Source organism: Ranitomeya variabilis, chromosome 2 (genome assembly GCF_051348905.1).
Source record: "Ranitomeya variabilis isolate aRanVar5 chromosome 2, aRanVar5.hap1, whole genome shotgun sequence".
Lineage (NCBI taxonomy): Eukaryota > Metazoa > Chordata > Amphibia > Anura > Dendrobatidae > Ranitomeya > Ranitomeya variabilis.
Genome location: NC_135233.1, coordinates 240,593,884 through 240,607,610, shown reverse-complemented (window position 1 = coordinate 240,607,610; position 13,727 = coordinate 240,593,884). Strand labels below are relative to the sequence as shown.

The following is a 13,727-nucleotide window of genomic DNA, read 5'->3' as shown; positions in this document are numbered from 1 at the left end:
GCCGGCGGGAGCGATACCAGTGGTAGAAGTGAGGGACGTTGCAGTGGCCGAGAAAATTGAGCGCTACCGTGCCAGGCGAGAAACACCAGAAAAGCGGGCAGAGCCGTCTTAGGGCGCCATTGCGCTTCCGAGGTGCGGCCTACACATCGGCCGAAGCCGGGGGCTAAATTTTTGCAGCCGGCCGGAGCGTTACCTCAGGGAGGTGGGCCACAGGGAAGCCTGAGACTGCCTGTGAGCAAGTGAATATCCCACTGCAGAGGCCCATCGCTGACGGGATCCACTCACCATCTGTGCGCGTCCCGGCATGGAGCCGCCGCGGACGTCGGGTATTGCAGTGTGGACGGTGCAGGAGATCGGGACCGTGATGGAACCGTCGCCCCTGAATTGAGCTGGGTGGGGCTCCGGCAGTTGGCGGGGATTTCAACTGCGGCCTAGTCCGGCTGAAAAAGCCGGGAACTAAATTTATGGAGCCTGGCGGTGGAGCGTGTCGGCAGGCCTTGACGTAGCGCCGAATGATTGCCGCTGGCGTCCAGCTAGCGGCACCTCTCCCCAGTGACTAGGACCGCACCTTCCCACGCAGGCAGCGTCAGGAAGGAAACTACTCACCGCCACCGGGCAGAGATGCATCCTCCATTGCGAGGGAGTAAGCTCAATCGATCCTCCCTTTGCCGTGGGATGGAGAGCCTCTGTCCATCTTCATATGTGCCTGCCGCAGGGGACTTACGGCTGTGCCTGCCGCAGGGGACTTACGGATACGCCTGCCGCAGGGGGCTTACGGCTACTGTGGGGACTACATGACACCAACAGGTGAGGGCTTAATTGCGGAGGAGCCCGGGAGATGCACATAAGAGGTATACTCTATGTGCCCGACATCTTACGGGGGGGAGATCGGGACCGTATAGGAACAGTCGCCCCAGCGTAGATTAGGCGTGCCCCAGTCATCGCAGGAAAGGTACGGGGAGGTATACTCGCCGTGCTTGCCTGTTGATGGTTCGGGGGAGAGCGGACCCTAGAAAGGAATCCTTCGCCCCCTTCACTCCGTTAATTAAAAAATAAAAATTTATAGAAAATAAAAATAAAATAAAAATGTTGGGGTCTGAACCAGACCCATGTGCCTCCTATGGACACTAAGCAAGAACTGGTTAGCTGAGAGCCAGCAGGAGGGTGTATACTGCAGGGGAGGAGATCACTTTCTTTGTATCACTTAGTGTCAGCCTCCTAGTGGCAGCAGCATACACCCACGGTCTGTGTCCCCCAATGAGGCGAAGGAGAAAAATCATTTTTGTGTCTACCCAGCTTAGTGACACAACAGTTCTCTGTTTCTGTGTATTCTCATGATAGCCATCACAAGTCTGAACACATTAACCCCTTCTTTACTCTAACAATACTACAAAAAATAGTTGCATGACCCAATGAAGTTTGGAAATTTAGCACGAGAACAATTTAAATTATGATTATTAATAGATAAGGGTAAGTGATAAGTCTGTACCTCATCTCCTTTCTCCCCTGGAGATCCGTCATTCCCAATAGAACCTTGTTTTCCCTGAAAAATTAAGGTTGATAACACGAGGTTTTGGAGAAGGAGATCGACAGAGATTTCCAGTCTGTTTTGGTGAACAATTTCCTAACCTTTAGTCCATCTTCTCCTTTTGGTCCAAATGGTCCTTCCATGCCTTCTTCACCCTGTAAAATAAAAAAAAACATGTCAGTAGCACATTTGGAATATGTATGTATGGCAAATATACAATCCCTAACCAATTGATTGTACAGTTTTCCCATATGAAGGGTTCATACACAGCCTGATACAGTTTTCCCATATGAAGGGTTCATACACAGCCTGATACCTTAGGACTGAAAACTACATGAAGAGGTGCATAAATTTATGGCAACTCGTTGGAACATTTGCCTATAATTTTGCAATATTGCCTTCTATTAGTAATACTGCCCTGTTTGGTGGTATGTACAGTAAGATTACATTTATGTTATTTTTCTTTTTACCTTCAGTCCTTTGGAACCTGGAGTTCCTTTTTGCCCCCTGAGTCCGGGAATACCCTGGTTGCAAACACATATATCTAAGAATTATGAACTTTCTACACTATGATAGCGATTATCATTTTTTCATTACTTACATATGGTCCTCTTGGCCCTTGTGGGCCCAATGGTCCCCGTGGTCCCTTTGCCCCCTGCAATATTTATGAAAATGTATTACAATGGAAAACAAATGGGAATAGTAGCAGTGCGCAGTAAAGGTCAATTAACTCAAGACTATACATTATTCCAATGCCAGAATGTTTTGACTATTAGCTGTCTGTTCTGTAGAATACAGGACATGATGCAGATGGTACAGCAAAGGTGTACATTACCCAGGCTATGTACAGCGCTAACATATTCCGCAGCACTTTACAGTTTCCACACATTATCATTACTGTCCCCGATGGGGCTCACAATCTAAATTCCCTATCAGTATGTCTTTAGAATGTGGGAAGAAACCAGAAAACCCGGAGGAAACACCACGCAAACACTGGGAGAACATACAAACTCCTTGCAGATGTTGTCCTTGGTGGGATTTGAACCCAGGACCCCAGTACTGGACACCAGGGAATACTTCGACTTTGGGAGCAACGTTCAATGTATTTTCCTTACCTTGATACCATGGGGACCTCGTGGTGGTCTTTGACCTGCTTTTCCCCTTTTACCCTAGAAATATTAAAATAAAACCAAAATATTAGCAATGATTTTTTTTATCAGATACACATTTAATATTTGCTCAGGCTTTAAGGCAAAAAATCTAAATCTAAATTATTAAAGATGTTACTTAGCTGCATATTGCATGACCTTATTCACATCATGCGATAAATGCACCAGAATTATGGTGCAATATGAGCCAAATAGTGTAATTTATACCTTGTACCACATTCAATATGTGTTTTAGACACTTTTGAACCTTGCTTGACAAAGGGCTTGTTTATGGAAAGGGGATGGCTTCAGGTCCAACATCATAAACCAAAATTGCGCCAAAAATGTTAGCTCAAATTTCTCTCACAAAGTGAGACTACTTAAGTGTAAAGATGCAACAAATGTATCATCCAACGTGAGCCACTATGATAAATTTGGCACATTTAAAGATTCAGTTTACATTGTTTTACTAACTCTGCCCTTTTGTGTTTGCTTCTAGACAAGCAGGGATGATTAACATGAATTAAAGGGATTAGGCAAACGTGCCTGCTTTCTTTGAAAATCAGCACCACCTCTGTCCTTTGGTTCTCTCTGGTATTGCAGGTAATTTCCACTGAAATGAAAGGAGCAAAGCTGCAATATAATACAAAACCTGTGGACAGAGGTGGTTCCATGTTTTTCTAATCTTGCACAAACCCCTTTGACTAGGAGATCTCATGCTACAAGAAGAAGAAAGTATCTTCTTGCAGACTATAGGCTTTTTAAAAACTTTTTACTTAAGATACCTTTCTGCCAGCACTTCCAGGAGTTCCAGAACGACCATCTTTTCCATTGTCACCCTGCAAAAAATGACAACAGATAACCAATACTTCATGATCAATAAATGGAGATGAAAATCATCATGTTATTTCACTGTGCATCTGCCAAGGCAAAATATATGTACAGGTGCTTCTCACAAAATTAGGATATCATCAAAAAGTTAATTTATTTCAGTTCTTCCATACAAAAAGTGAAACTCATATTATATAGTCATTACAAACAGAGTGATCTATTTCAAATGTTTATTTCTGTTAATGTTGATGATTATGGCTTACAGCCAATGATAACCCAAAAGTCATAATCACACTAAATTAGAATACTTTATAACACCAGCTTGAAAAATTATTTTGAAATCCGAAATGTTGGCCTACTGAAATGTATGTCCAGTAAATGCACTTAATACTTGGTCGGGGCTCCTTTAGCATCAATTACTGCATCAATGCGGCGTGGCATGGAGGCGATCAGCCTGTGGCATTGCTGAGGTGTTATGGAAGCCCAGGTTGCTTTGATAGCAGCCTTCAGCTCGTCTGCATTGTTGGGTCTGGTGTATCTCATCTTGCTCTTGACAATACCCCATAGATTCTCAATGGGGTTAAGGTCAGGCGAGTTTGTTGGCCAATCAAGCACAGTGATACTGTTGTTTGTAAACCAGGTATTGGTACTTTTGGCACTGTGGACAGGTGCCAAGTCCTGCTGGAGAATGAAGTTTCCATCTCCAAAAATCTTGGCAGAGGGAAGCATAAAGTGCTTTAAAACTTCCTGGTAGACGGCTGCGCTGACTTTGGTCTTGATAAAACACAGTGGACCTACACCAGCAGATGACATGGCTCCCCAAACTATGACTGATTGTGGAAACTTCACACTAGACCTCAAGCAGCTTGGATTGTGGCCTCTCCACTCTTCCTCCAGACTCTGGGACCTGGATTCTCAAAAGAAATGCAAAATTACTTTCATCTGAAAACAACACCTTGGTGCACTGTGCAACAGTCCAGTTCTTTTTCTCCTTGGCCCAGGTAAGATGCTTCTGGCGTTGTCTATTGGTCATGAGTGGCTCATCAAAAAGAATGCGACACTTGTAGCCCATGTCCTGGATACGTCTATGTGTGGTGGCTCTTGAAGCAATGACAGTAGTCCACTCCTTGTGAATCTCCCCCAAAAATTGCAATGGCCTTTTCTTCACAATCCTTTCAAGGCTGCGTTTATCGCGGTTGCTTATATACCTTTTTCTACCACACTTTTTCCTTGGATACAGCACTCTGTGAACAGCCAGCAATGACCTTTTATGGCTTACCCTCCTTGTGGAGTGTGTCAATGACTGCCTTTTGGACATCTGTCAAGTCAGCAGTCTTCCCCATTATTGTGGAGCCCACTGAAACAGACTAAGGGACCTTTTTAAATGCTTAGGAAGCCTTTGCAGGTGTTTTTTGTTAATCTAATTTACTGAGATAATGACTTTTGGATTTTCATTCACTGTAAGCCATAATCATCAACATTAACAGAAATAAAAACTTGAAATAGATTGCTCTCTTTATAATGACACTATATAACATGAGTTTCACTTTTTGTATTGAAGAACTTAAAAAAGGATTTTTGGTTGCTTACCGTAAAATCTGTTTCTCGGAGCCTTCATTGGGGGACACGGGAATCATGGGGTGTATGCTGCTGCCACTAGGAGGCTGACACTATGTACAAAAAAGTTAGCTCCTCCTCTGCAGTATAAACCCACCGACTGACATTAGGTTAATCTGTTAGTGAGAAAGCAGTAGGAGAGGCAACAAGATAGAAATAAAACAAAACAGACAACTCAAACTATAACAATAGAACACAGAAAATGAGTTGATAAACATGGGAAGGTGCTGTGTCCCCCAATGAAGGATCCGAGAAACAGATTTTACGGTAAGCAACCAAAAATCCTGTTTTTATCGCTTCATTGGAGGACACATGAACCATGGGTCGTCCCAAAGCAGTCCCCCTGGGGAGAGAACAGCAGAAAACTACATTCAGGTCGGAGAACTTACCACTGCCACCTGCAAGATCCTTCTACCTAGGCTGGCTTCCGCCGAGGCGTAGGCATGGACCTTATAAAATCTGGCGAACGAGTGGATGGAAGACCAAGTTGCCGCTTTTCAAAGTTGTAGGGCGGATGCCCCATGGTGTACCGTCCAGGAGGCGCCTACTGCCCGGGTAGAGTAAGCCTTAATCCCAGGGGGAGGCACTCTGTTCTTGACCCAGTAAGCCTCCGAAATTGCAATTCTGACCTAGCAAGCAATCGCAGCCTTGGAGGCGGGCAGGCCTCTTTGCGCACCATCTGGAATGACGAATAGAGAGTCCGTCTTCCTAAAGGGGGCTGTCCTAGCCAGATAGATCCCCCTGACCAGGTCTAACCTGTTCAGTGAACGCTCCAGAGAATGAGTCGGAGCAGGACAAAAGGAAGGGAGGATAATATCCTCATTCAGGTGAAAGGTGGACGCCACCTTGGGAAGGAAGGAAGGCGGAGGCCGCAAAATCACCTTATCCTGGTGAAGAACCAAGAAAGGAGGCGACAGGAAAGAGCTGCCAACTCCGAGACACGCCTAATGGAGGTGATGGCCACAAGAAACTCCACCTTCCAGGACAGAATGGACAGGGAAACCTCTCGGAGAGGTTCAAAGGGAGAATCCCTCAGGGCCTCCAGAACAAGATTGAGGTCTCAGGAGTCCACAGGATTCTGGTACGGAGGAGCTGCATTTTCTACTACTTGAAGAAAGGTCCTGCCCTGAGAGCGGGAGGCTAAATTCTTCTGGAAAAGAATGGAAAGGGCTGATACCTGACCCTTTAGCGAACTAAGGGCAAGGCCAGCGTCAAGTCCTGCCTGGAGAAATGCCAAAATGGAATGGAGAGAAAAGGACATCGGCGGAATGTGATTAGACTCACACCAGCAGAAATAGGCTTTCCAGGTCCGATAATAGACCCTGGAAGATGATGGCTTCCTTGCCTGGATCATGGTGTGAATCACCCAATCAGAAAATTTGGATGCTCTCAGAATTGAGGTTTCAACAGGCAAGCCGTTAAATTGAGCGACCGAGAATTCTGGTGGCAGATTGGTCCTTGGGACAGAAGATCCGGCCTGTCTGGGAGCCTCCAGGGGGTGTCCGCAAGAAGGTTGACTATCTCTGTGAACCAAGCCCTTCTGGGCCAATACGATGCGATCAGAACCGCCTTGATCTTCTTCAACAGCCTGGGAAGAAGGGGAAGAGGAGGAAACAGATAGGGAAGCACTGCAACCAGGGAATGGCCAGAGCATCGGCGCCCAATGCGAGAGGATCGCGGGACCTGGAAACAAACCGTGGAATCTTCCTGTTCAGCCGGGACGCCATGAGGTCCACGTCCGGAGTTCCCCATCGAAGGCAAATCTGATTGAAGACCTCCTGATGCAGGGACCACTCTCCTGCCGAGAGACCTTCGCGGCTCATAAAAGCGGCGGCCCAGTTGTCCACACCATGGATATGCAGTGCGGATATCGCCGGTACAGGCTCTGGTGGGCGAGTGGGTGGGAGACGGAAGCAGGCCCGGTGATCCAATCACCTAATCACGCTTCTGTGTTAGGGGCTGGGGTCCTGCTGACTAGACGTATGAGGATACGGGGTGGCAGTACACGCCGTACTCACAGTCTCTGCATGTGAGTACAGTAGTGACCGTTCACACTGTATCCCTCCGGGAACCTGAAAAGAAACGACGCACACTGAGGTAGATATGGGTCTAATGAAAGACCTGTGTCCACCTCCTACTAACACTAAGCTAAAACTGATTAACCTAGTGCCAGTCAATGGGGTGTATACTGCAGAGGAGGAGCTAGGAGGAGCTAACTTTTTTTTTTGCATAGTGTCAGCCTCCTTGTGGCAGCAGCATACACCCCATGGTTCCTGTGTCCCCCAAAGAAGCGATAGAGAAATTAACTTTTTTATGATATTCTAATTTTGAGAGAAGTACCTGCATATAAAACACAAATAAACAAACAAAAAATGCAGCAACAGAAAAATAGGGCTGATATACAAAAGAAAGAAAATGATGAATACGAATTACGCTGTTCAACAGCCAAATTGGTTCAGAGAGATGAAACCAACTAATTTTTTGGTGCTGTAAATGGATATGATGCTTCAGTTTGCTAATTGTATGTAATTTTCAAGATCCAGAGGAGTTTGTAATTACTTATGACACCTTTCATATAGGCTTATGGGAATATTGTATCTTTTTTATTTCCTCATCATTATAAGGCCATGTTCACACTTTGCGGTTTTTACCGTGGATCCGCGGCGATTTTGATGCTGCGGGTCCGCAGCAGTTTCCATAGCGTTTCCATTAACCCCTTCATGACCCAGCCTATTTTGGCCTTAATGACCTTGCCGTTTTTTTGCAATTCTGACCAGTGTCCCTTTATGAGGTAATAACTCAGGAACGCTTCAACGGATCCTAGCGATTCTGAGACTGTTTTTTCATGACATATTGGGCTTCATGTTAGTGGTAAATTTAGGTCGATAATTTCTGAGTTTATTTGTGAAAAAAATGGAAATTTAGCTAAAATTTTGAAAATTTAGCAATTTTCACATTTTGAATTTTTATTCTGTTAAACCAGAGAGTTATGTGACACAAAATAGTTAATAAATAACATTTCCCACATGTCTACTTTACATCACCATAATTATGGAAACAAATTTTTTTTTTTGCTACGAAGTTATAAGGGTTAAAATTTGACCAGTGATTTTTCATTTTTACAACAAAATTTACAAAACCATTTTTTTTAGGGACCACCTCACATTTGAAGTCAGTTTGAGGGTTCTATATGGCTGAAAATACCCAAAAGTGACACCATTCTAAAAACTGCACCCCTCAAGGTGCTCAAAACCACATTCAAGAAGTTTATTAACCCTTCAGGTGTTTCACAGCAGCAGAAGCAACATGGAAGGAATAAATTAACATTTAACTTTTTAGTCACAAAAATGATCTTTTCGCAACAATTTTTTTATTTTCCCAAGGGTAAAAGGAGAAACTGGACCACGAACGTTGTTGTTCAATTTGTCCTGAGTACGCTGATACCTCATATGTGGGGGTAAACCACTGTTTGGGCGCACGGCAGGGCTCGGAAGGGAAGGAGCGCCATTTGACTTTTTGAATGAAAAATTGGCTCCAATCTTTAGCGAACACCATGTCGCATTTGGAGAGCCCTCGTGTGCCTACACATTGGAGCACCCCCACAAGTGACCCCATTTTGGAAACTAGACCCCCCAAGGAACTTATCTAGAAGCATAGTGAGCACTTTAAAGCTCCAGGTGCTTCACAAATTAATCCGTAAAAATGAAAAAGTACTTTTTTTTCGCAAAAAAAATATTTTAGCCTCAATTTTTTCATTTTCACATGGCCAACAGGATAAAATGGATCCTAAAATTTGTTGGACAATTTCTCCTGAGTACACCGATACCTCACATGTGGGGGTAAACCACTGTTTGGGCACATGGTAAGGCTCGGAAGGGAAGGAGTACAATTTGACTTTTTGAATGAAAAATTATCTCCATCGCTAGCGGACACCATGTCAGGTTTGGAGAGCCCCCGTGTGCCTAAACATTGTAGCTCCCCCACAATTGACCCCATTTTGGAAACTAGACCCCCCAAGGAACTTATCTAGAAGCAAAGTGAGCACTTTAAACCCTCAGGTGCTTCACAAATTGATCCGTAAAAATGAAAAAGTACTTTTTTTTCACACAAAATTTATTTTAGCCTCAATTTTTTCATTTTCACATGGGCAACAGGATAAAATGGATCCTAAAATTTGTTGGGCAATTTCTCCTGAGTACGCCGATACCTCATATGTGGGGGTAAACCACTGTTTGGGTGCACGGCAAGGCTCGGAAGGGAAGGCGCGCCATTTGACTTTTTGAATGGAAAATTAGCTCCAATCGTTAGCGGACACCATGTCGCGTTTGGAGAGCCCCTGTGTGCCTAAACATTGGAGCTCCCCTACAAGTGACCCCATTTTGGAAACTAGACCCCCAAGGAACTTATCTAGATGCATAGTGAGCACTTAAAACCCCCAGGTGCTTCACAGAAGTTTATAACGCAGAGCCATGAAAATAAAAAATTATTTTTCTTTCCTCAAAAATGATCTTTTCGCAACAATTTTTTTATTTTCCCAAGGGTAATAGGAGAAATTGGACCCCAAATGTTGTTGTTCAGTTTGTCCTGAGTACGATGATTCCCCATATGTGGGGGTAAACCACTGTTTGGGCGCACGGCAGGGCTCGGAAGGGAAGGCACGCCATTTGGCTTTTTGAATGGAAAATTAGCTTCAATCATTAGCGGACACCATGTCGCGTTTGGAGAGCCCCTGTGTGCTTAAACATTGGAGCTCCCGCACAAGTGACCCCATTTTGGAAACTAGACCTCCCATGGAACTAATCTAGATTCATAGCGAGCACTTTGAACCCCCAAGTGCTTCACAGAAGTTTATAACGCAGAGCCATGAAAATAAAAAATAATTTTTCTTTTCTCAAAAATGATTTTTTAGCCCACAATTTTTTATTTTCCCAAGGGTAACAGGAGAAATTGGACCTCAAAAGTTGTTGTCCAGTTTCTCCTGAGTACGCTGATACCCCATATGTGGGGGTAAACCACTGTTTTGGCACACGTCGGGGTTTAGAAGGGAAGTAGTGACGTTTTGAAATGCAGACTTTGATGGAATGCTCTGCGGGCGTCACGTTGCGTTTGCAGAGCCCCTGATGTGCCTAAACAGTAGGAACTCCCCACAAGTGACCCCACTTTGGAAACTAGACCCCCAAGGGAACTTATCTAGATGTGTGGTGAGCACTTTGAACCCCCAGGTGCTTCGCAGAAGTTTATAACGCAGAGCCGTGAAAATAATAAATGTGATTTCTTTCCTGAAAAATATTTTTTTAGCCCAGAATTTTTTAATTTTCCCAAGGGTAACAGGAGAAATTGGACCTCAAAAGTTGTTGTCCAGTTTCTCCTGAGTACGCTGATACCCCATATGTGGGGGTAAACCACTGTTTGGGCACATGCCGGGGCTCGGAAGGGAAGTAGTGATGATTTGGAATGCAGACTTTGATGGAATGGTCTGCGGGCATCATGTTACGTTTGCAGAGCCCCTGATGTGCATAAACAGTAGAAACCCCCCACAAGTGACCCCATTTTGGAAACTAGACCCCCCAAGGAACTTATCTAGATGTGTGGTGAGCACGTTCAACCCCCAAGTGCTTCACAGAAGTTTACAACGCAGAGCCGTGAAAATAAAAAATCATTTTTCTGTCCTCAAAAAAGATGTTTTAGCAAGCAATTTTTTATTTTCACAAGGGTAGCAGGAGAAATTGGACCCCAATATTTGTTGCCCAGTTTGTTGTGAGTACGCTGGTACCCCATATGTGGGGGTAAACCACTGTTTGGGCGCACGTCGGGGCTCGGAAGGGAAGTAGTGACATTTGAAATGCAGACTTTGATGGAATGGTCTGCGGGTGTCACGTTGCATTTGCAGAGCCCCTGATGTGCTTAAACAGTAGAAACACCCCATAAGTGACCCCATTTTGGAAACTAGACCCCCCAAAGAACTTATCTAGATGTGTGGTGAGCACGTTCAATCCCCAAGTGCTTCACAGAAGTTTACAACGCAGAGCCGTGAAAATAAAAAATCATTTTTCTGTCCTCAAAAAAGATGTTTTAGCAAGCGATTTTTTATTTTCACAAGGGTAGCAGAAAAAATTGGACCCCAATATTTGTTGCCCAGTTTGTTGTGAGTACGCTGGTACCCCATATGTGGGGGTAAACCACTTTTTGGGTGCACGTCAGGGCTTGGAAGGGAAGTAGTGACATTTGAAATGCAGACTTTGATGGAATGGTCTGCGGGTGTCACGTTGCATTTGCAGAGCCCCTGATGTGCCTAAACAGTAGAAACACCCCACAAGTGACCCCATTTTGGAAACTATACCCCCGAAGGAACTTATCTAGATGTGTGGTGAGCACTTTGAACCCCCAAGTGCTTCTCAGAAGTTTATAACGCAGAGCGGTGAAAATAAAAAATAATTGTTCTTTCCTCAAAAATTATGTTTTAGCAAGTAATTTTTTATTTTTGCAAGGGTAATAGGAGAAATTGGACCCCAACAGTTGTTGCCCAGTTTGTCCTGAGTACGCTGGTACCACATATGTGGGGGTAAACCACTGTTTGGGCGCACGTCGGGGCTTGGAAGGGAGGGAGCACCATTTGACTTTTTGAAAGCAAGATTGGCTGGGATCAATGGTGGTGCCATGTTGCGTTTGGAGACCCCTGATGTGCCCAAACAGTGGAAACCCCTCAACTCTAACTTCAACACTAACCCCAACACACCCCTAACCCTAATCCCAACTGTAGCCCTAACCCTAATTACAACCCTAACCCCAACACACCCGTAACCCTAATCCCAACCCTAACCACAACTGTAACCCCAACACACGCCTAACCCTATCCGTAACCCTAACCACAAGCCTAATCTTAACCCTATTTCCAACCCTAGCCCTAATTCCAACCCTAACTCTAATTCCAACCCTAACCCTAAGGCTATGTGCCCACGTTGCGGATTCGTGTGAGATTTTTCCGCACGATTTTTGAAAAATCTGCAGGTAAAAGGCACTGCGTTTTACCTGCAGATTTACAGCGGATTTCCAGTGTTTTTTGTGCGAATTTCACCTGCGGATTCCTATTGAGGAACCGGTGTAAAACGCTGCGGAAACCGCACAAAGAATTGACATGCTGCGGAAAATACAACGCAGCGTTTCCGCACGGAATTTTCCACACCATGGGCACAGCGGATTTGGTTTTCCATAGGTGTACATGGTACTGTAAACCTGATGGAAAACTGCTACGAATTTGCAGCAGCCAATCCGCTGCGGATCCGCAGCCAATCCGCTGCGGATCCGCGGCCAATCCGCTGCGGATCTGCGGCTACTCCGCTGCGGATCCGCAGCCAAATCCGCACTGTGTGCACATACCCTAACCCTACCCCTAACCCTACCCCTAACCCTAACCCTAGTTCTAACCCTAGTTCTAACCCTAACCCTAGTGGAAAAAGAAAAAAAAAATATTTTCTTTTTTTTATTATTGTCCCTACCTATGGGGGTGATAAAGGGGGGGGTCATTTACTATTTTTTTTATTTTGATCACTGTGAGGTTTTATCACAGTGATCAAAATGTACATGGAACGAATCTGCCGGATGATGGCGGCGCCCAGCGAGGAGACGTACGGACACCGGGAGGATCGGTAAGTATGAAGGGGTGGTGGGGGGGTGGATCGGAGCACAGGGGGGGTGGATTCGAGCAAGGAGGGAGCGGACAGGAGGACGGGGGAGCGGGCAGGCGGACGGAGGGGACCGGACCACATAACGGAGGACTGGGGGGGCGATCGGTGGCGGTGGAGGGGGGTAGATCAGGTTTTCCAGCCATGGCCGATGATATTGCAGCATCGGCCACGGCTGGATTGTAATATTTCACCGTTTTTTTGGGTGAAATATTACAAATCGCTCTGATTGGCAGTTTCACTTTCAACAGCCAATCAGAGCGATCGTAGCCACGAGGGGGTGAAGCCACCCCCCCCGGGCTGAAGCACCACTCCCCCTGTCCCTGCGGATCGGGTGAAATTGGAGTTAACCCTTTCACCCGATCTGCAGGGACGCGATCATTCCATGACGCATACGCTGCGTCACAGGTCGGATTGGCACCGACTTTCATGACGCAGCGTATGCGTCAAAGGTCGGGAAGGGGTTAACATGTAAACCCTATGGAAACCGCAAACCGCTGTGCACATGCTGCGGGAAAAACCGCGCAGAAACGCAGCGGTTTAAAACCCGCAGCATGTCACTTCTTTGTGCAGAATCGCTGCGATTCTGCACCCATAGAAATGCATTGAACCGCTTACTTCCCGCATGGGGCTGTGCCCACGTTGCGGGAAGTAAGCGGCTAATGTGCGGTTGCTACCCGCGGTGGAGGAGAGGAGACTCTCCTCCAGGCCCTGGGAAGTATGAATATTGTAAAAAAAAAAAGAATTAAAATAAAAAATGATGCTATACTCACCTCTCAGCGCTGCCCGCGGCCGTCCGGTCAGAGTTGCTGTGCGAGCAGGACCTGTGGTGACGCCGCGGTCACATGACCGTGACGTCACGAAGGTCCTTCTCGGCACAGCAGCTTTGGAATCGGACCGCCGAGTGCAGCGCCGAGGAGA

The 13,727-nt window shown here is 45.7% G+C and overlaps 1 protein-coding gene across 2 annotated transcripts in view; it reads right to left on the bottom strand.

The window, feature by feature from the left end:
• The window catches only part of LOC143805234 (uncharacterized), a 660,557-nt gene that overhangs the window by 65,670 nt on the left and 581,160 nt on the right, over positions 1-13,727 (bottom strand). For both annotated transcript variants that reach the window (XM_077284263.1, XM_077284264.1), the window contains exons 54-59: positions 3,462-3,515; positions 2,644-2,697; positions 2,130-2,183; positions 1,999-2,052; positions 1,630-1,683; positions 1,490-1,543 (exon numbers count right to left, since the gene is read on the bottom strand). In XM_077284263.1, the coding sequence (XP_077140378.1) occupies positions 1,490-1,543; positions 1,630-1,683; positions 1,999-2,052; positions 2,130-2,183; positions 2,644-2,697; positions 3,462-3,515 (324 nt within the window). The remainder of the gene's footprint in view (positions 1-1,489; positions 1,544-1,629; positions 1,684-1,998; positions 2,053-2,129; positions 2,184-2,643; positions 2,698-3,461; positions 3,516-13,727) is intronic.